At 41.3% G+C, this 22,207-nt stretch overlaps 1 protein-coding gene across 16 annotated transcripts in view; it reads right to left on the bottom strand.

Annotated features, from left to right (window-relative positions):
* OSBPL6 (oxysterol binding protein like 6) overlaps positions 1–22,207 on the bottom strand; it is a 167,815-nt gene that overhangs the window by 27,788 nt on the left and 117,820 nt on the right. For all 16 annotated transcript variants that reach the window (XM_061608360.1, XM_061608356.1, XM_061608354.1 and 13 more), the window contains 3 exons: positions 12,575–12,740; positions 11,248–11,378; positions 7,455–7,562 (listed from right to left, as the gene is read on the bottom strand). In XM_061608360.1, the coding sequence (XP_061464344.1) occupies positions 7,455–7,562; positions 11,248–11,378; positions 12,575–12,740 (405 nt within the window). The remainder of the gene's footprint in view (positions 1–7,454; positions 7,563–11,247; positions 11,379–12,574; positions 12,741–22,207) is intronic.

A 22,207-nucleotide genomic window follows, 5' to 3' on the forward strand; every position in this document is an offset into this window, starting at 1 on the left:
TTCATGACAACTCAAAGGTCTCATTCTTGGTCAGGCATTGCCTGTTCAGACCCCATGGGAGTATATGTGAAATTAATATTTTTTCTCCAATATGCATAATGTTACATTTGTTTACATTGAATTTCATTTGCCATTTTACTACCTATTCATCCAATGGAGCTCTTTGCACTCTTTTTTTCTTTTAACAATCCTGAGCAATTTAGGGTCATCAGCAAACTTGGCCTCCTCACTGCTCACCCCTAACTCAATATCGTTTATCAACAAGTTAAAAAGCACAGGTCCCAATACCAATCTTTGGGGGACTCCACTTTCTGCATCCTTCCTTCGGAGAAACACACTTCTTCATGGTTTGGACCAGCCATGCCTTCAGAGCAAGGCATTGTACTCCTCCCTGCTGTGTTCCATTTTTTCTTTTTTCACTGTCTTTACATTTTGGGGATACTGAGCATGCTCAGTCCTCATCAGACTGCTGCTGCTGTTTTTACCTTACAAGTTTTTACTTTTTTTTTAATTCTGCAAATGAGCATGCTGATATGTGAGCACTGCTTCTCTGTGGCCCCACTGTGACTAGTTCTGTCAGCACTCACTCCAACTTTGCCATGACGAGAGAGCTTATTTATTTATTCAAAATGGTTTTGTTTTGTTTTTTACTCTGCTCTTCAGCTCCCTTATTCACCTCCCCACTGTACCACACATGAATATTAAACCAGTGCAATGTTCTTTCCTCTGCTGCAATGGCTCACTATTTCAAAATAACGTTTAAATGTTTTCCTTGGATAGATACGTCCCCCTGTACAGCTCACTGCCTACAGTTCACATCTCCCTTAAAACAATCAAAGGGCCAGGGTGTAAGATCTTCTTCAGCAGCAGCAACTGTTTCCCAGCAGGAAAGCTCACCCCTTCCCATTATACATAGTTAATAAACTACTTCAATGAGCTGTGATAAAAAGATGCTGAGCACCATGGGGAAAGTCACTCCAATTAATCCAGAGAATGCACAGGGGCTACAGAAGCCCTGAAAGGATGGTTCAGGGCACTATGCCTTTGTAGTGCCAGCAGCTCTTAAGCAGTAGTTTCATGGCTGTTCAGATTCTTCTTCCAGCTTCCCATTCTGTAAAGCGGACTTCAAGAGAAAGAAACTGAAACAAATTTACATTTTTGTTCATGTTGAAGGGATTAATCACAAAAGCACATGGTAATGATAATTGCTAAACAGTAAAAAAAACAAAAACAGAAAAAATGGTGATGGGAAGACACCAGAACTTTCTTTAGGATTCTGTTTCCTGACTCCTAACTGAGCAGAGCAGAGGGAGCTGTGTCAGCTGGTCCAGAGGAGATATAAATGAGCCAGCTCTCAGAGAACGAGCGAACAGAGCGAGAGAACAGGGAGAGTTAACAAGAGTTTGGAAGAGGAGTTTGGTGGGGGAGGTCCCTAAAAAAAATGTCCCTTGTACGGCGCACCACATACCAGTGGGACTCTCTCATTTACCCTGAAGGAGGACAGGACAAAGCACAGGCCATTCCAATACAAGTAGAAAGAAAGAAAATGCAGTAGAGGCTATGGAGGGGAAGGATACTCCAGTGGTGGTGACCTGCAAGGTGTGTGCAATGTTTGTTTTCTTGCCTGAGAACAACATGGAGTACACTTGCAACAAGTGTAATCTGGTGGCACTGTTGGAAGAAAAAGTGAAGGGGCTGAAACAGCGAATGGCCACACTGAAGAGTATAAGAAAAGACTATGAGTTCTTAGATAGAGCGCTGGAACGACAACAGTAAAGAGAAGTACAGGAGGTAGAAGAACAACAGCATGTTGAAGCTGAAGAGGAGAGTGTTGTGGACAGCAACAACGAGGTGGAAAAGGGTGACAGTTAGGAGCAGAAGAGCAAGAAGACATCCATCACCAGTGAAACTATGGAACCGCTTCCAGGCACTTGAGGATGAGACTAGAGGACAGTCTGCAGGGGAAGAATTACAGGAAACCTCAGGGGGCAGCAAGTGAGAGGCAGAAGCTCAGTCAAGCAGAGGCAACGAAACCACAGCCCACAACAACAGTAGAAGAGTAGCAGTGGTGGGAGACTCCCTACTGTGTGGGACTGAAACCCAAGTATGCCGAGAAGATCCATGAACTCACCAAGTATGCAGACTCCCTGGAGAATGGATTAGAGATGTGATGGAAGGGTTGCCATCGCTCATAAACCCACTGACAGATATCCCATTCTTCTTATCCATGTGGGAACAAATGATACTGCCAAGTGGAGCTATGAAGAAATTACATCAGATTTTGAAGCTCTGGGAAGGAAACTCAAGGACTTTGGGGCCCAGATAGTCTTCTTGTCTATCCTTCCAGTACTAAGAGGAGGAGTGGAAAAGGAAAGAAAAATACTCCGGGTGAATGATTGGCTATATGAAGGTGATGTTGACATGAAAGATTTGGATTCTGGGTCTTCTTGGAAGATGGACTGCTGGCAAGTGATGGGTTGCACCTCACAAGGATTGCGAAGAATGTGTTTGGCCACAGTATGGAGAAATTCATCAGGAGAGCTTTAAAATGAATCCTGAGGGGGAGGGAGACATAAACATGGCGGTAACGACTAACAAAGGCTTGTGCACAGTAAGAGGAACTAAGGGAACAGCTCTAATGGGGTCTAGTAATAGTCTTCATAAAAATGTAGGAAGGAAGTCAGGCTGTAAATCACATGGTTTTCGATGTCTGTATACAAATGCCCAGAGTATGGGAAACAAACAGGACAAACCTGGACTCTTAATACAGGAGAGTAAATACGACTTGGTAAGTGTAACAGAAACTTAGTAGGATGACTTCCATGACTGGAATATCGCGACTGAAGGATGTAACTTGTTCAAAAAGAAAAGAACGAATAGAAAGGGAATTGGAGTCACACTATATGTTAAAAATATATATCCCTGAACAGAAATACAGGAGGATGACCTTGGTAGCTCCACTGAGAGTATCTGGATTAAAATTAATGGGGCAAGGAATAAAAGGAACATGGTAGTTGGAGTCTACTATCGACCACCCAATCAAGGAGAAGAAAAAATGGACATGGACTGCCTTCAAGTCGATTCTGACTTATGGCGACCCTCTGAATAGGGTTTTCATGGTAAGCGGTATTCAGAGGGGGTCTACCATTGCCTTCCTCTGAGGCTGAGAGGCAGTGACTGGCCCAAGGTCACCCAGTGAGCTTCATGGCTGTGTGGGGATTTGAACCCTAGTGTGGCATAGTGGTTAGAGTGTTGGACTACAACCTGGGAGACCAGGGTTCATTTCATCCTTTTGCGAAGCAAATTGCCAATGTTTCGAGGAGGCATGATGTAGTAGTAATGGGGGCCTTCAATTACCCCAATATCTGTTGAGATAAATTATGCCAAACACGGCCCCTGCAAGAAACTCCTGACTTGTGTTGGAGATAATTTTCTCCTACAGGAAGTGAAGGAAGCAAATATCCTCAACTTGATTCTAACCAACAGAGATGACTTGGTAGAGCAAGTGGGAGTTACAGGAACGCTTGGGGAAAGTGACCACACTATATTTGATTTTAAAGGAAGCAAAAGCTGAGAGTAAACAAATATGTACCCTGGACTTCAGGAAAGCTGATTTTTATAAACTCAAAACAATGGTAAGTAAGGTTCCATGGCAAGCGACCCTAATGAGAAAAGTCCAAGATGGGTGGGAATTTCTAAAAAAAGGAATTCTAAAGGCACAATGGCAAACAATCTGGTCAAGGAAAAAAGGGGGAAGATAGCAGAAGAAGCCATTGTGGCTTCGTAGAAAGCTTATAGATAACCTGAAAACAAAAAAGGATAACTACAGGAAGTGGAAAGAAGGCCAGACCACGAAGGAAGAGTACAGATAGGTAGCATGACATTGCAGGGATGGTGTCAGGAAAGCTAAAGCTGAGAATGAGCTGAGGTTAGCGAGATATGCCAAAAGCAACGAAAAAGTTTTCAAGTACATCCATAGTATAAGACAGAGAAAAGATATGGTGGTACAGCTACACAGTGAGGATGGCAAAATGATAATTGATGCCAAAGAAAAGGCAGAAGCACTCAATTCCTACTTTGGCTCAGTCTTCTCCCAAAAGAGGGTCTATGACCCTCCTGAGAAACGTGAAGTTGAAGGGGCAGGGTTGCAGCTTGAGTTTGATAGACAAATGGTCAATGAATACCTGATCACTTTGAACGACTTCAAATCTGCAGGGCCCAATGAACTGCATCCTAGAGTATTGACGGAATTGGCTGAGGAACTCTCGGAACCACTGTCTATTATCTGTGTGAAATTGTGGAGGATGGGAGAAGTGCTGAATGACTCGAGGAGGGTTAATGTTGTCCCCATCTTCAAAAAGGGCAAAAAGGAGGAACCTGGGAACTACAGACCAGTCAGCCTGACATCGATCCCTGGGAAAATTCTGGAGCAGATTATAAATTGGTCAATCTGTAAGCATCTCAAAAACAATGCAATGATTATGAGAAGCCAACATGGATTTATCAAGAACAAATGCTGCCAGACTAATCTTACCTCATTTTTTTGATTGGGTAACCTTCCTGGTAGATTGTGGGAATGCTGTGGACATAATATAGCTCTACTTCAGCAAAGCTTTGACAAAGTGCCCCATGATATTCTGATTAGCAAACTAGCTAAATGTGGGCTGGATGGAACTGTCAGGTGGATCCACCGTTGGCTACAGAATTGTACTCAAGGAATGCTTATCAATGGTTCCTTCCCAAACTGGGGGGAGGTAACGAGTGGGGTACCGCAGGGCTTGGTCCTGGGCCCAGGGCTTTTCAACATTTTTATTAATGACTTGGATGAGGAGGTGCAGGGGATGCTTATCAAATTTGCAGATGATATAAAATTGGGAGGGATAACTAATACCTTGGAAGACAGAAACAAAATTCAAAGGGATCTTGATAGGCTGGAGGACTGGGCTGAAAAAAAATGAAATTTAACAGGGTTAAGTGCAAAGTTCTACACGTAGGAAAAAGAAACCAAATGCAGTGTTATAAGATGGGGGATGCTTGGCTCAGCAATACTACATGTGAGAAGGATTTTGGGATTGTTGCTGATCACAAGCTGAATATCAGCCAATAGTGTGATGTGGCTACAAAAAAGGCAAACACTGTTTTAGGCTGCATTAACAGAAGTATAGTTTCTAAATTGCGTGAAGTATTGGCTCCAGTCTATTTGGCACCGGTTAGGCCTCATTTTGAGTACTATGTCCAGTTCTGGACACCACACTTTAAGAAGGATGCAGACAAACTGGAATGGGTTCAGAGGAGGGCAATGAGGATGATCAGGGGACTGGAAACAAAGCCCTATGAGGAGAGACTGAAAGAACTGGGCATGTTTAGCCTTGAGAAGAAAAGACTGAAAGGAGATATGATAGTACTCTTTATTTAGTTGAAAGATTGTCACACAGAGGATGGCCAGGATCTCAATCATCCCAAAGTGCAGGACATGGAATAGTGGGCTCAAGTTACAGAAAGCCAGATTTCAACTGAACATAAGGAAAAACTTCCTAACTGTTAGAGCAGTACAACAATGGAACCAATTACCTAGGGAGGTGGTGGGCTCTCCAACACTGGAGGCCTTCAAGAGGCAGCTCAATGGCCACCTGTTGTGTATGGTTTAAGTTGGATTCCTGCAATGAGCAAGGGATTGGACTTGGTGGCCTTATAGGCCCCTTCCAACTCTACGATTCTATGAAAACAAATCATACTCTAGGTAGAAATACAGTATATCATAAAATACAGAGAATTCAGTGACACTTTCAGGTATTATCTTGCCACGTGTCTCATAGGTTTATGTGAAGTTTGCTTTGTCTAATTTAGAAACTAAACTCTCTGGCATGATGGAGCTCAACAGAGGCTGAGGGACAGGAGGAAAAGAAAGGAAGACGATCAGACCCTTCAAAAGTTTCTCTGCTGGTTATGAGCTTGTTATACTGGGCAACAATTATAACTTCAGTTAATCGGTTTGGGCAAGGTAGCATAAAGAATAACAAATATTCTGACAATGATAAAGCATAAACTAGTAAGTTTCTCTTCCATCTTTCCATATCCAAATCATGAGCATCGGTAACTGGTTAAAGGACAGGAAGAGAGAGCAGGAATAAATGAATACTTCTCAAAATATCTAAGAAGTGGAGTCCCCCAAGAATTGGCATTGGTGCTTTTTAACTTGCTCTTCAATGATTCTGTGTTGGGATGAAGCAGTGATGTGGCCATGTTTGCAATGACACCAAATTATTGAGAATGATTAAAAAAAATGGATTATGAAAAGCTCCAAAAGGATCTCTACAAAATGGTTGAATGGGTAACAAAATGGCAAATGTAATAAATAAATGTAAAGAGATGAATGTTGGGGCCAAAAAACCTTCCTAACTTTATCCATGAACTGATGAGGTCTGAGCTGATGATGACTGACCAGGAAAGGAATCTTGGGGTTGTGTAAGGTTGCTCAATGAAAATGTGGACCACTGTGCGACAGTTATGAGAAAGGCAAGTTCCATGCCAGAGATCATTAAGAAAGGAACTGAAAATAAAACTTCCAATATTGCAATGCCTTTGAACAAATCCATGATGTGGTCACACTTGAAATACTGTGAACAGTACTGGTTGCCACTGTAGAGCTGGAAAGGTGCAGAAAAGGGCAACCAAAATGATGGGGCTGGAGCAAGTCCCCTATGAGGAAGCTTCCAAGTTTGAGACTTTTTAGTTTAGAGAAAAAGGTGCAGAGTGTGGAGAAAGTGGATAGACAGAAGTGTTTGTCCCTCTCATAACACTAGAACCCAGGGTTAGTAAAATAAAACTGACTGGTGAGAGGTTCAGGACCAGCAAAAGCAAGTACTTCTTCACATGACACATAGCTAACCTATGGAATTTGCTGTTATAAATGTGGTGATTGCTACTAGCTCAGATAGCATTACAAAGGAGCGAAACCACTTTGTGGAGGATAAGGCTATCAATGGCTGGTAGTCATGAAGGTGACATGCCAAGTCTAGGATCAGATGCAGTATGCCTCTGAATACCTTTTGCTAGGGAACACTTGCGGGAGAGGGCTATTGCCATCGTGCCCCATGTGTGGCCTCCCAGACAGCAGCTGGTTGTTGACTGTGGGAAACGGGCAGCTAGAGTAGATAGGCCTTTGGTCTGATCCAGCAGGGCTCTTCCTATGGATTCTCATCTGCTTGCTCTATTATGTACAAATAGACTAGAAATAGGTCTTTGAATTCTCACACCAAACCTTCCACTGTGGTTTTCCAAGGCAATCTCACATGAACCACAGCTCATTACTTTCATGAATGCTACTAGAAAATTATCTAAAATGAGCTCAACCCACTGCTTGTCAGCTTTGCCAAAGAGAATGATTTAGTCATTAGTGATAATTAGCAGGATTTGGCTACTGTAAGTCCATTAGAGCAATGCCAAAGACTTACCTCATCAGGACTAGGGATAATATTTACACTGACAACCTGATCACATATAACAGACTCTGAATGTATTCTGTTCAAGCGACTCCTTAGTTCAGCATTCTGGTTGAGAGCCTTAAAATAACAAAAATCGAATATTTAATTTCAAATGTACAACACAGCATAAAGTAGAGTCAAACCACTGCTGTAGCCTATACACTGGCCAGAACCACAATGTTACATTGTATTGAGTACTATGAATGGTACTTCTCAGAAACTAATGTCTCTTCTCTGCCATTGTTGGTATGCCAAGAAGTTCTCACTGGGTATGTTTCCACTATAAATTTATATGAGTTTAAACTCATTTAACTATTATGACTTTCTCCCAAAGAATAAGGACGGGTAATTTGGTGAGGATACTAAGAATTCCCTGTTACAGGTCCATAGCCCCCTAATTTTAAACAAGTTTAAGGCCAAAGATTAATGTGGAAGAAGTGTGATCTAACTTTTTTTTAATGGAATACAGCCATGAGGGGCTGTGAATATGGTAGTAGTAGTGGCGGAGAAGAGTCGTTCAGTCCTTTCCTTGTGAGACAGTTTTCCAGTCAAAATTACCCCCCCCCCACACACACACAGTTTTTCACCAGTGGAAAAAAGATATTGGATTCTCACATCTTTTCACCTGTGGGGGAAAAAGCAAGGGGTGATCAGAAAAGCAGCATCTCCTTGCTTCATTAGATTATGTAAGACAATGAAAGAAGAAACCCAATTATATTTGTTACAGGAGAACCTGGTCATTTAGCACATATGCACCATTCACAAGAGATGGTGCTTTCTGCATATTTTGCCATTTAACCTATTGTGTTTTGTATCTGAATTCAATAAGTAAAGTGAGATTTAGCTCTTACTTTTATTCAAGTTCACCCAACCAGACCCATCTATCCTCTTGAATACTCTGTGCAGTTCATGCAGAATAAATAACATTGATACATTAATGAATCATGCCTATAATCCATTATATCAATATTATACTGCTGGCATTGTCAATAGTATATCATTCCATCTTATTGATACAAATGAAGATGTCACAGAAGAGCACAGAATATAGTTAATACCTCCCAACTAGTGCCATAACCAGCAGCAGACAGTGGAGGAATCACATGAGGACAAGTTTCAGGCTGTTTCCTCAGGGAGAAAACCTCTAGGGAACCTAGCAGGAGGATGCAACCTGCCACCATCCTCTGACTCGGAGTCTGAATCCCCTGAAGTACAATTATTTCTCCAGCCATGCAGAAGCCAAGTTCTGCAAAATAAGGCAAAGGTCCTTATTCAGCCAGGCCCTACCACCAGTGGAGACTAGTAACTCCAATGTCACTGGGGCAGTGAATCCACTCTGGGTTTTAGTCTAAACTTTCAAAGAGCTATCCAATATACAGAAATCCATTCCCACAATAGATTCAGCACCTTGGACAGCTCCTTGAAAGTTCAGACTAAACCCAGGAGCAGATTCACTGTCCCACTGAAATTGGAGCCACCAGTATCCACTGCCTACCACACTCTAGATCTGGTCAGCCTACACAAGGCTTCACAGCTGGCACTAGTTCCCTGCAGAGATAATATATTCTGTAGCTGCTTTAGCAGCCTCCCTTGGAGGTGTCCAAGGTCCTTTTCCTATCTGCTCTCTGTTGTGACCGAACACTGCCTGCTTTCTCTGAAGTCAAGTCAAACAAAACTGGACAGATAGTCACCAACCCTTATGCAAATAGTCAGGAGGAAGCAAAACAGTAATTAATCTACCCAACTGCATTAGTTTACTGCAACTAAAAAATTAAGTGCTGCAACAGAAAGTCAAAACAAGTTTACAACAAATGAGGTAAATTATGCAAAAAGTGCATATATTTAATTCCAAATGCTGTTTATTTTTAAACGCTAGTCAGGTATAATTTATTGGGCATAAATTTCATTCAGCATCAGCAGAAGATTTACCTGTTTAATTTAGACAGCACCACCCATACTAGTTTAAGTACTACTACTGCAAAAAATAGAACAGCAGCAGTGAGAAAGCAGAAATGGGACTGATGAGATTTTGGCAAGCAGTATTGGAGGTGCAAAGATATTTGGATTGGGACAGAGAGAGACACACGTAAGCAATGACTTGTAAGGAATGAAAAGGTCATTTGATCTGCTAACAGGAAGCTTCCTTTCTTACTTTTTTTCTCATCTTGGAGATTTAAAGTTCTGCTACAGAAATAAGCTCTTCATAAGAAGGGAATTCTCTAGAATTCTCAGGAATCCAATGGATACTACACTGGACGCAAGTCTTCCACCATGATTTATAGCTATAGACAACAGTATAGTCCTTGGCTACACCACAATAAAATAAAAACTGGTTGTTGCAAACACGGCAATGCTACCATTACTTTGCACAGGGCAGTGCCCCTGGTCTTTAAAAACAAGTATATTGGCAGTAATTTCTCTCCAAAGAAAGTGCCACTTGTGTAGATAGAGACAAAAGACAAGAGAACAGAATTCAAATGGACTCCAGAGTTAGTATATGAACCATATTATGAGCTGCTGCTTTTCTGCCTATTTTCTCTAAGAACAGAAAAAGATCTGTACTTGGAAAGAGGATACTGAAGGAGACCAAGACTAACACATACTAACACATATCAAGTGACATACTAAGAAAAACTGGTCACATTATATAAAGCAGAACAGAGCTGAGAGCAAGACTACAGAACAGAGATGAAAGAGAAGAATATCAATATTATTCTGATTAATTTCAACAATTCATCTGACGCTGGAATCTCTGCTATATTCTAGTAAGTAAGTTCTTAGCTCAATGACATTTTATAGTAAAAGTAATCTGGGCAAAAAACAGGTCTCCAAAGATTGACTTTAGTTCAGTCTAGTCATCTGATTTGAGAATCATGAATTTATATAGCCATACATGTTTTTATATATATATGTGTTGGCGAAGCTAGATAAAACTAAACTGTGGTGGGTCAGTAAGATTATGCCGGCTTTGCTTTCGGATTTTATTGTAACAGGAAGCAAGCTCAGAGTGGGTAGGCACACACAGGATCCTCCTGCCTCAACAATGATATAGCCGTGCTGGCATGTGAATTAGAATTCTGCTTACGGTACCATGGCTCAAATTTACAGCTATATACACACAAATAACATGTATATAGGATGATAGTCATCATCATCACCATCACCACAATAGAAACGGAACTGAGCCAGAAATTGGGGGGGGGGGGAAAGCAAGTTATGCAATATTTTATTTGATTAAAGTTTTTCTAGCCGAAGTAGTACTTGAACACAATGTTGCTTTGACTTATAGATTGACATATAAATGTACAGGCATACCCCGCTTAATGTCGCTTCACTTAACGTCGCCTCGCTATAACGTACATGCTCCATAAGTCCCCATACCCCGCTTAACGTTCACGCACTTCGCAATAACGTATACTTTATTGGCATGACGCCGCTGCCATCTAGTGGTGATTGAGTGCAGTACAAGTGAAGACAATTCCTTCACTTAAAGTTTATTTTCGCTTAAAGTATACTCTCCGGTCCCATTGCGAACGTTAAAGCAGGGTATGGCTGTATTTTATTTTTCTTCACCATTCTACCTCTACCCTCTTTTCATTCTGTTTAAAGGATAGATCAGGATATGACTTTATTAGTATCACATTTTATTTTGTCATTTATTTTTAGAACGTTATCTGGCATTTTATGCATCACAAACAATTGTTACAGATTACAGGAATCTCCAGTGTCAACAATCTGCAAACAGATCCATAAAAGAGCATACCTGAGAAAGTGATTGTCTGAGACGTGTTATCTGTGTATTGTGTCCTGCAAAATCATGTTCTGACACCATCTGCTTCAGCTTCTCCTTCTCTATTGCTATGCTGTTGAAGGCAGACTTTAGAAGAGAATGTACTGGAGAGAAAACAGAAATGTCTTTGATACACAGAGCAGGACTTTACTTGCAACTTGTAAAATTTCAGTGGACAGTTTCCACCTTTCACTATCACTTTTGAATGCCCACATGTCCCACTCTGGATCACCATGTATGAAAAATGGCCATTATCCATAAGACGACTTTTGCCCTCATACATGTATTGGAGCCTACAGCACTATTCCTCACAAAATGCAGAACCAGTTTAGTCTATTTTTCTTAACTTCTCTCTTTTGAATAAATATGTCTGGTCCAAGTTTGCCTTCTGTAGTAATTTAATACTGTATTAAAGGGTGACTTTGTTCTTGAAACAGAAGCTTTGACAATTCAAGGAAAATGGTGTCTCATATTTCTCTCCCCTGCCCTTATAATGATAGGCCTGCCTATCAAAAGAGGTATAAATAGTTGTCTGAGTAAGTCAATGTATGTTTTTTTATGGACAAGGAGAAGAAACCAAGGATTTTCTAGAAGATCTTCCTCCTTACCCTCTGCTGCTCATACATTGTTCAAGAGTAGCAGTGATGGAGAAGACTCAGGCTACTTCTCAAATATTCAGGATATTTTCACACACCCTGCAAAATTGGGGGGGGGGGACCCAGTTCATATGGTGACCCAGGTTGCATGTTGGCATATGCTGAACATCAGGGGGAGCTATTTATATTCTGCCTTGTAAAGCGTATCAACATGCCTTCCAATGGCATGGTATATCACTGTGTAATGATTCAAAGGACTTAGTGCAATTTGGTTTTTCTTTCTTAATTTTTAGACTCAAACTCTAAGAGTCAGCAACTGATACATCTGAAAAGCCTCTAAAAAGCTTCAGCTGGAATATTTAAAGATGGCATTCATACCAGGTAGGTGCTGATCAGGCAAGAAACATAGAAGCAGTCACCCACATGCCTGCAATATTCATGCACATACCAAAAGAAGAACCTCTCATGCAGTTTTCTGTGAAGGGGTGTGAAAAGTGTAGATTAGAAATATTTTAAAACTGAAACACACGAGTTCTTCTGAAAATGGATAGAGAAACCCTTAACAACTGCACATTCACCTCACTTCATTTTTCCGCCCACAAATGAAACAATAAAACAAGCAAAACCACACACACATGCCTTGGCCAAAGGTGGTCTATTATCAAAGGTTTCCACTGAGATGCAGCTGTAACACATGCAATTACCTTTCTGTGCCATGAGGCAAAACTCTTCCTGGAGTTTTATGTAGTCTGTGGAGCTTTCTAGGGGGTCAGATGCATGGCTTGGGGGAGTCTGAAAGTCGATGTCTGCATAAAGGTTAGGATTGGATGAATGTAGGCGAACAGGAGACATTGTAGTACTGAAAGGAACCTAAATTGAAAACCAAGAGATAAATGGGACTGTATCTTTCCTCCACAGAACATCTGGAACTGCACCCTAAGACATTTCTTACTTTACCATAATGCTTAAAAGTCTTGGTACTTTTCCCAAGAGATGTTTAATCTCCTTCAAAACAAGAGTTCTGCTTATTTGTACAGCCCCCAAATTATGTTTCTTCCCCTGAAATCAATGTTGATGCATTAAAACAGCGATTCCCAACATGGGCGGTAGCACCCCCCTGGGGGGCATTACAGCCTTTCAGGGGGGCATTGGCATAACTACAAACTTTAGGGGGGCATTTGGGTTCATTAGGGGGCGTTGACATTTGGCGGTCTGATGTGACAGTTGAAGCATTTAAGTTTCATTTTATTTAATACACAAATCATTAATTTTTAAACTGTTTTGTACCCAGAATGTATTTAATAGTCTCAATTCATGGAAATAACACTATAAATAGTGTGTGCTCTTTAGTAAAGAAATTCTGAATACCGGCCAGTGTCATATCAAGGAATGGGGATATTAGCCACGCCCCGGCACTAGGTAATGTTCCAGTGCTGTCTTGAGGGATGTTGGAACCAATCACGAGAGAGTGTTTGATAAGCTGGGTGTATTGGTGGAGGGCGCATTCTTCCAATGGATGAGTGCCATGTGCAAATGGGTGACGCAGACAGTCGGTTATTTGCTGGTGCTCTTCAGGAATGGGACACACTCACTACCCGTTGTTTCTGTGATGTTTAAATGAACTTGTTTAACGAAACAATGCCGGTAAACTGAATGAGTTTGTTGTTAAGTAACACTGTGTATTCTATTGGTTCATACTGTGTAGACTTAATTAGTTAGGCTTCAGTGCAGTGAATCGCATACTAGTGAAGAATCAAAACTGTTTGGATATTGTTAGTCGTGGTGACTTAAGACTATTACTATCCAAGTATACTCCAGATATTGTGAAGTTAGCCAAAACTCATCAAGCTCAAGGATCACATTAGTATTTTATAATAAATCTCATTTTATTTACTTTTCTATAACTATGTATGTATATTAATAAATCATACTAAGAATTCAATGTGTAATCTAAGTGCAATAAAAAGGTATGATAAAAAGGATCAGTAATAATCATTCAAAATACCTTTTATGCATTCCTCATATTTTAAGGGAAGAATAGGAAGCATTGGCATATACTTAATCTGAGGGGGGCGTTGGGCACAAAAAGATTTTGCAAAGAGGTGTTAGGTCAAAAAAGGTTGGGTAATGCTGCATTAAAAGCATTAATGTATGAAGAATAGATAGAATCTACAGTTATAGCTTATAACATAAAAATGGAAGAGAGCTTTCTAAGTAAAGCCGAACACAACTAGCCATCTATTCGGGGTGGGGTATTAAAATGGATTTTCAAGTGTTTCCAGAACCATGCAGTGGAAAGCGAAAAAGTGAAGGGAAAGAAAACTTTACTTATTGTAGTCTGACCTTCCAAACTTGTATGAAGAATGTGTTAGCAGCTATAGTAAAAAAGGATTTAAACAGTACTAGTTTCTCTAGAAAACTAAAAATATAGCTAAACATTTCCAAAGAAGAACTACGAACAAGCTTATGAAAGCACTGATACATCTGGAAATGGATATTAAATATACTACATTAGTATATCTACAGATCACATATTGTGAAGCTAGACACTTTGGGCACCTCTCTTTTAATTTAGAATGCCCATTTAATTTGGTGTATTTAACTACACAATACACAGAAAGACAATGTGTACACAATGCACAGAAAAACAATCTTGAATTATGTCTCCAAAAGACATGATTACGCCATCTCCACTTTTCATTCCCTTCGAAGAATATGTTTGCATACACATTATACATCGCATATACATTAAGTGTGTTTGATTTTGTGTGTGTATTTTATATACAATATATGTATGCAGGTTTTTAGATTACATGTAATACATATCCAGATATAAAACACAAACATACATTTATTTGCAATGCTTTTTTAAATAACAGCTATGCTATTCTATAATATGCATGCAAAACGAAATGCATGCAACCTCATATGCAATCTGCAGCCCAACGTTCAATGAGCTTGCAACCCAATTTAGCACTTGAATATAAAATAATATGCTAAATTGCATTGTTATCCAAATCGTCCATGTAATTTAAATATCAATATCTGAAAAACTATTACAAAATATATTACATGCTTTTGAAATATCCTCAGCAGCACCAGCATAAAAAGTCATATTACTCTACATTTCCACAGACTATTCATTTTCCATAACCAGTAAGAACTTCTGAGAATAAAATTTGCTCTGTTCCGTTCAGGAACCTGGATTTTCACAGTATATAATTTGAAGTTCCAATTCATCAATTAAAACATATTTTGAGGGATTATACATCTAATTCTGCTCACACATTTATTGCAGTTCTCCTACCACTCTTCTGTCTCTTAAAACAGCTGGTACTTCACACATTTCTTCCATTCAGCTATACAATAAATACTAAATTTGAACCCAAGTTAAATTTAGACTGGAGAAAATGGCATGGTTCTTATTTGGTGGGGGGCTTGTTTAAATAACAAGCTGAAAAAGTGCTTCCCTTTCCCAAGGGGAACTCCCAATATCACTGCCATCACAGGCACATAGGCTGTGAACACACTTGTTGCCTACAGCAAAGTGTTTCCATTAGCCACATCTGGAGGAGGAACGGGTTGATCTGTCAATCAGTTGTGAAATCTCTTTGAAGCTGAATTTTTTTAAAAATGCACTCAAGTGATCTCTCCAGATTTGACTAGCATTGTGTGCTCCCGTTTTCAGGAAAAAAAGGTGGAGATGCAATGGAATGGGCAGAACAGTGAGTATGTTTACACCCACAGTACCCTTGCATTACATTTAGATATCCTACTAAATTAATGTTCTCTCTTTTAACAATCCCTTAGAATATCCTTTTTGGCAAATAAGCTTCTCAATTCTCAACCCGCTTATTTCAGGCTTGTAACCGTGCCTTTTCCAGGTGAGATCCAATGTCATGTCAGTGGACGTGGCTTCCCCTTCCTATTCTCCCCCCTACAGCCCCTGCACTCTCCCCAATTCTCTGGAGCAGATTTTGAGGGTGAGCAGAAGAGGAAAGGGAAGTCTTGTTTGCACAGGTGGAAGTCTTGTTTGCACAAGCAGGACACCCCAATTGGCTATCACCCTTCATTAGGATTCCTATGACTGAAACCAATTGCAGCAACATTTAGTGAAACTCCATGCAAGAGCTGATCTAGCAATGAACTGTGAGAAAGAACTTAAAAACAGATAAGCTAAGGGGGGGCTCTACCATCAATCTTTTAAAATGGCAATAGGACAATTCTGAAAGCCCAACTCTACAGGGCAGTGTGAGAAGGAGCTCCTAAGATGGAAAGCTAGGGTCACAGAGGGCAGCTTTCTCTCTGGCACAGGGATCTAAGGAAGCAGCTGCCATCAACACACAAACGGCTCTGCTGAGGGTGATGCAGAAGGAGGCAAAGACTGTGGAAGCTCATGCATCTGATCCCTGAGGAGTTCTATAGAGGGAATGGCAAATGGGAATACTTTTGCTCCAAATATGAGTTTGTAACTTAGTGTGTACTGGCTGCCAGTATTCAGGATCCAAAGGGCTGGTGGGAAAAACTGTTGTAGATCCCTCTGTAAATGAAGCACTGCCAATCAGCAATTCTCTCCCCATGCTCAAGGGAACCTTAAAAGCAGCCTCCTATGTTGCACAAGGATTTGCTGGTAGGATGAAAAACCAGGAAAGCTCCAGTTTGCCTTGACACCACATACACAACATGTAGAGAGCACTTCAGACCCTATCTAACGTACATGCATTTTTAAAAAATGATCTGAATACATGCAAAGATTGGAGTATCTGAAATGACCTTATTGACATGTGGAAGAGGTTGTAGCTACCTCACCTTTATTGAAAAATGATGTCCAATATGCAAATGATATACAGAACATTTTACCACCAAGTAGTCAGCAAACCAAAACACCGTCATCATCTATTTTAATACAGAAGAAACTAATATATTTATTTATTTATTTAATTAAGCTTATATACCGCCCGACTAGCAACAGCTCTCTGGGCAGTGAACATTAAAAATACAATAAAAATAACACAAAACTGTACACAAAACTGTACACAAAACTGTACAGTCTAAAATCAAAATATAATAATTCAGAATTAACAGGAATTAAATATATTTTATAGTAATAATTTAATATCATTTTCTTATGGCTATTTCAAGACTCACTCCCTTCTAACCATGAGAGGCAGGGGCAAAGACTATTTTTATATAGCACCTGGAAATTAGACCAAACATCTGGAATGAGGGTGGGGATAGGGCAGAGAGCATTAAGCAATTATTTTAAATCACTAGTTAATGTGGTAATTGGGGCTTAAAACAGAGGCCAAAAGATGCAACAATTAAATTCAGTACTAAATTTGAAAATAAAAAGGTAAAAAGTGTTGTGTTGCAACAATGCCTGTGGGAAATAGTATTTTATGCATTTTAATTTGCTGCAATGTTTTGTGCTTTTATTGTTTATTTTATTATATATGTGTGCGATTTTATTGTAGCCACCCTGAGTGCCCTATTGTAGGGTAGAAGGGAGGGATAGAAATATTTTAAACAACAACAACAACAACAATAATAATATACAATGCTAGCCGCATCTGGACAATCAAATCTTGGCTTATTAGCTAACTTTAAACCATAGCTCCAAATCATGGCTTGTTTGGAAACCATTAAGCTTGGATTTCTGTCTTGACATAAGAGGAAGCCACGGTTAACTGCGGCTTCCTGACTTGCTTCCCTGCTCACACGAAGGGAGGTGCAAAGCAGCTGTAGGCAGGCAGAGGAGGTTTGTTTGTATCATGGCTTGTTAAGCCGAGATTTGATTGGCTGAATATGGACACGTGCATGAGGAAAGCTATTCTCAGCTTTATACTTCTAAGCTGAGATGGATGAAACTCTGGCTCCAACAGGCCTGAAAGATACACAGAATGTACATACAGATGTATGTACCTTTCTCAACTGCAGCACAAACTTCCATAACAATCCCTAACAATCAGCTCGTTGTTAGCGGGGGTGGGGGATGTTCTCTTTCTCAAACTGCATCATCTACAATTTTGGCATACTCATCCAGGGGATACCTTAAAGCTGCAGTTACCATCTTGATCTCCTCCTTCACAGTACCCATCCACCTAAAGAATGCCTCCCAGGGGCACTCTCCAACTCTGCCTATTCTTCTGCACTCCTTTTCTATTTAATTTCCCCTCTTTCACAAGCTCCATTTTCAATTATTTGTTCACAGCTTTTTTGGCTCAGTGAAGTAGTCAGCTCTGCAAATTTTATTTTTTAAGTTGAACCATTATACTCTTACACATACATTCAATGCTGAAAAGCTAATTCCTCTCTGTTAGCACGCCCTTCTAAATGACCACTGGTATGTCTGACCGGTCCATTTCAGGGCTCAATCAAAGTGCTGGTCATTACCTATAAAGCCCTAAACTGGCCTGGTTACCTGAAGGGCCACCAACCTTCTACCCCATGACCGTACCTGAAACTTGCTTTTCATCAGAGGCCCTCCTCCAAGCCCTGCTCCCATCTGAAGTTAAGTGGTTGGTGGCTGGAAGAGGGGCCATTTTGCTTGTAACATCTTATATTTGGAATGCCCGTCACCTGAAAAGATTGCCCGAAGCCAACCATGATATATTTTTGGCACCAGACAAAGATATTTTTAATTTGTCCAGGCATTCCAGGATGTTTAATAGCCGATTTCAAAAGTTGGTTTATGATTCAGTGGGGTTTAAAAACTGAGGTTTTACTGTTTGTTTTTTTCATTGTATAATTTTACTGTACTGTTTATTCATTTATCTGTATGCTGCCCTGGGACATTATAATAATAATAATAATAAATTTTATTTCTAGGCCACCTATCTGGCCGCACAAGCGGCCACTCTAGGCGGCGTACAAGATAAAGTAAAATACAACATACAAACTACATAAAAACCCAAGAACTACAATATAAAACGAAACCGAACCCACCCATAGCTAAAACCAATGGCACCCAAAAGAAAACAAAAACAAAACAAAAGACAAAAACCCAGGCCACCTCAGCCAGCCGGCTTATGTATCCCTCCAAAGAGGGACAGGTGACGGAAATTAGTCACAGCTGGCTGGGTACCTGGGACCTGGTCCTGCAGGAGGCACGTCTGCCAGGCAGCAGTCCCACTGGGAAGGGTGGTGGAGGTGGTGTTCCAACAGCAGCAGCAACAGCAGGCTCTCCTTCCCTGGGTGGCGATGTTCTCCTTCTTCCTGCAGGCACTGGGTCTCCCAGGCCACCTCAGCCAGCCAGCTTATGTATCCCTCCAAAGAGGGACAGGTGATGGAAATTAGTCACAGCTGGCTGGGTACCTGGGACCTGGTCCTGCAGGAGGCACATCTGCCAGGCAGCAGTCCCACTGGGAAGGGTGGTGGAGGTAGTGTTCCAACAGCAGCAGCAACAGCAGGCTCTCCTTCCCTGGGTGGCGATGTTCTCCTTCTTCCTGCAGGCACTGGGTCTCCCAGGCCACCTCAGCCAGCCGGCTTATGTATCCCTCCAAAGAGGGACAGGTGATGGAAATTAGTCACAGCTGGCTGGGTACCTGGGACCTGGTCCTGCAGGAGGCACATCTGCCAGGCAGCAGTTCCACTGGGAAGGGTGGTGGAGGTGGTGTTCCAACAGCAGCAGCAACAGCAGGCTCTCCTTCCCTGGGTGGCGATGTTCTCTTTCTTCCTGCAGGCACTGGGTCTCCCAGGCCACCTCAGCCAGCCAGCTTATGTATCCCTCCAAAGAGGGACAGGTGATGGAAATTAGTCACAGCTGGCTGGGTACCTGGGACCTGGTCCTGCAGGAGGCACGTCTGCCAGGCAGCAGTCCCACTGGGAAGGGTGGTGGAGGTGGTGTTCCAACAGCAGCAGCAACAGCAGGCTCTCCTTCCCTGGGTGGCGATGTTCTCCTTCTTCCTGCAGGCACTGAAGAGCGGCTTGTGAATTAAATAAATGTGTTCATCTTTTGCATATTAACATCACTATCTGTCAACATGCAGTTTAATTTGAGTGGCAATTTGTTATTTAAGTGAAATATGAAGAACCCCTTGCTAGGCAACTCAAATATTCTCATTTCCTGACAATCTAGATTCACCATATGCAGTCATGTAAGTTTAAGCTTAAGTCTACTTCTATATGAACAACTGAATTACGTGAACATTTTGCTATTCCAGCTGTTCAAAAAAGCCAAATACGACACACTTTATTTACTTAAATTTTGCTTCCACCAGAATTCTGTTACTTCTTTAAAATAAAAGCAAATACAACTGGCATGGTAGTAATATGACTTTTTGAGATTATGGAACAGAAATAAAACTTATGCGGTATAATAAAGCATGACTTAATTTATTTATGGACCTGATAACTATTTCTCTTCTGTTTTCTTGATAGTACCACTGCTAATGGAATTACAGTGCAATTCTAAGCATCTTTATTCATAAATAAGGGCTCAGTTCAAAATGACTTACTCCCAATTGAGCTAGAATCTTAAAAATACATAGCTACTTTCCTGTTATTTATACTGCATGGTATAAGTAAGAGGATAGGCCATATTTTGATTATTTGGGTATATCATTATATGCTTTTTCTATACTTTCTGTTAGTCACTTTGGACATCTCAATTTGAAGTCAGAAAGTTGGTTATACATTTTATTCTAAATAAATATAAATAATTGTACTAAAATGATAAGGCCTGACATCCCTTAGAGTGGTTTCACGTGTATTCTTTATATTTCAAAGTCCATTCTTTTGATCTGCATCATGCCTCCTATTATGCATATTTTATTTGTTTGTTTGGTTATTTCTACCCCACCTTTTGATCCAGAAGTGTTCCCCAGACGGCTTAAATAAAACAGTTAAAAATAATCTAATTAAAGCTCTCCTCATTCCTTCTGGTATACTGCATTGATATGGGGTGGACATCTTCCCTCAAACCCAAATTCTCATTGGGGTGCCATGGTTGCTCCCATCCTGTGTGTGTGTGTGTGTGTGCGCGCGTGCGTGCGTGTGTGCACCAAGAGCCAGAAATGGGAAGGTCAATTGCCTGGTTGTGTGTTTCTTACTCTTCCTCCACACCTCAGATCTCAGGGAAAGGAGGAAGGAAGGAAGGAGCCAGATGAATGTGTGTCTCGGATAAGATGCTGAATGATCAACTCAGTGGGATGGGTATCGAAGGCACCATATAACGGTGGTTCGGCTCTTACCTTCAGGGCCGAGTCCAGAGAGTAGCACTGGGTAAGTGTTCCTTGTGCTATGGAGTTCCAGAGGTACTATTCTCTCCCCACTTTAACATCTAACATCTATGTGAAGGTGTTGGAAGCTGTCATTAGGGGTTTTGGAGTAACGGTGTCATCAGCATATTCTATTTCTGTACAACACACTCAATTTCTCCATTACATCTGAATCAGGAGAGGCTGTGAATGCTCTGGATCAGCGTCTGAATGCTGTAGTGGATTGGATGAGGGCCAATAAACTGTGTTTGGATCCTGGGAAGACGGAGGCCCTTTGGGTAGGTGGTTCCCATGTCTGGGAGATAGGCAAGTTACCTGTTCTGGATGAGATAGTGCTCTCTCTGAAGGAGCAGGTTTATACTCCTGGTTTCATCTTTGTCACTGGAGGCCCAAGTGTCCTTTGTGGCTAAGAGTACCTTTTACCAGCTTTGTCTAGTTTGTCAGCTATGGCCATTCCTGGACAGGGATATCCTAACCACTGTAATCCATGCCGTGGTAACCTCGAGGCTGGATTACTGCAATGCACTTAATGTGGGGCTGCCGTTGGGCCTGGTTTGGAAGCTCCAGCTGGTGCAAAATGTGTTGGCCAGACTGCTGATGGGGGCACATGGCCAACAATATGTAACACCACTGTTAAAACATCTGCATTGTCTGCCCATGTACTACCAAGCCAAGTTCAAGGTCCTTGTGTTAATTTACAAAGCCCTAAACAATTTAGGTCCAGGGTATCTTAGGGACTACCTGAACCCTTATATTCCAGTTCAGTCACTGAGATCATTTGCAGGAGCAGCATTGGTCATTCCCCACGTTGGTGAGACTCACTTAACATCGACATGAAATCAAGTCTTTGGTGTTATTAGCAGGGCTGGCTCCAGGCATGCCGGGGCCCTTGGGCATCAGCCTGCCCTGGGCCCCTCAGCTCCTCTTCCACACTGCGGATCGCAGGACAGGAGCTTCCAAGCCACCCGCCATCCCCCCATTTCACCTACCTTTCTCTGCTGTTTTTTGCGGCTGCGCGCACTGCACACACAGGGTTGCGATCAATCAAGATGGCACGCAGTGTGCGGATTGCTGCCATCAACCAAGATGGCGGCAGAGGCTTCAGTCCCTTACAGAAAC

Source organism: Rhineura floridana, chromosome 2, assembly GCF_030035675.1.
Source record: "Rhineura floridana isolate rRhiFlo1 chromosome 2, rRhiFlo1.hap2, whole genome shotgun sequence".
NCBI lineage: Eukaryota > Metazoa > Chordata > Lepidosauria > Squamata > Rhineuridae > Rhineura > Rhineura floridana.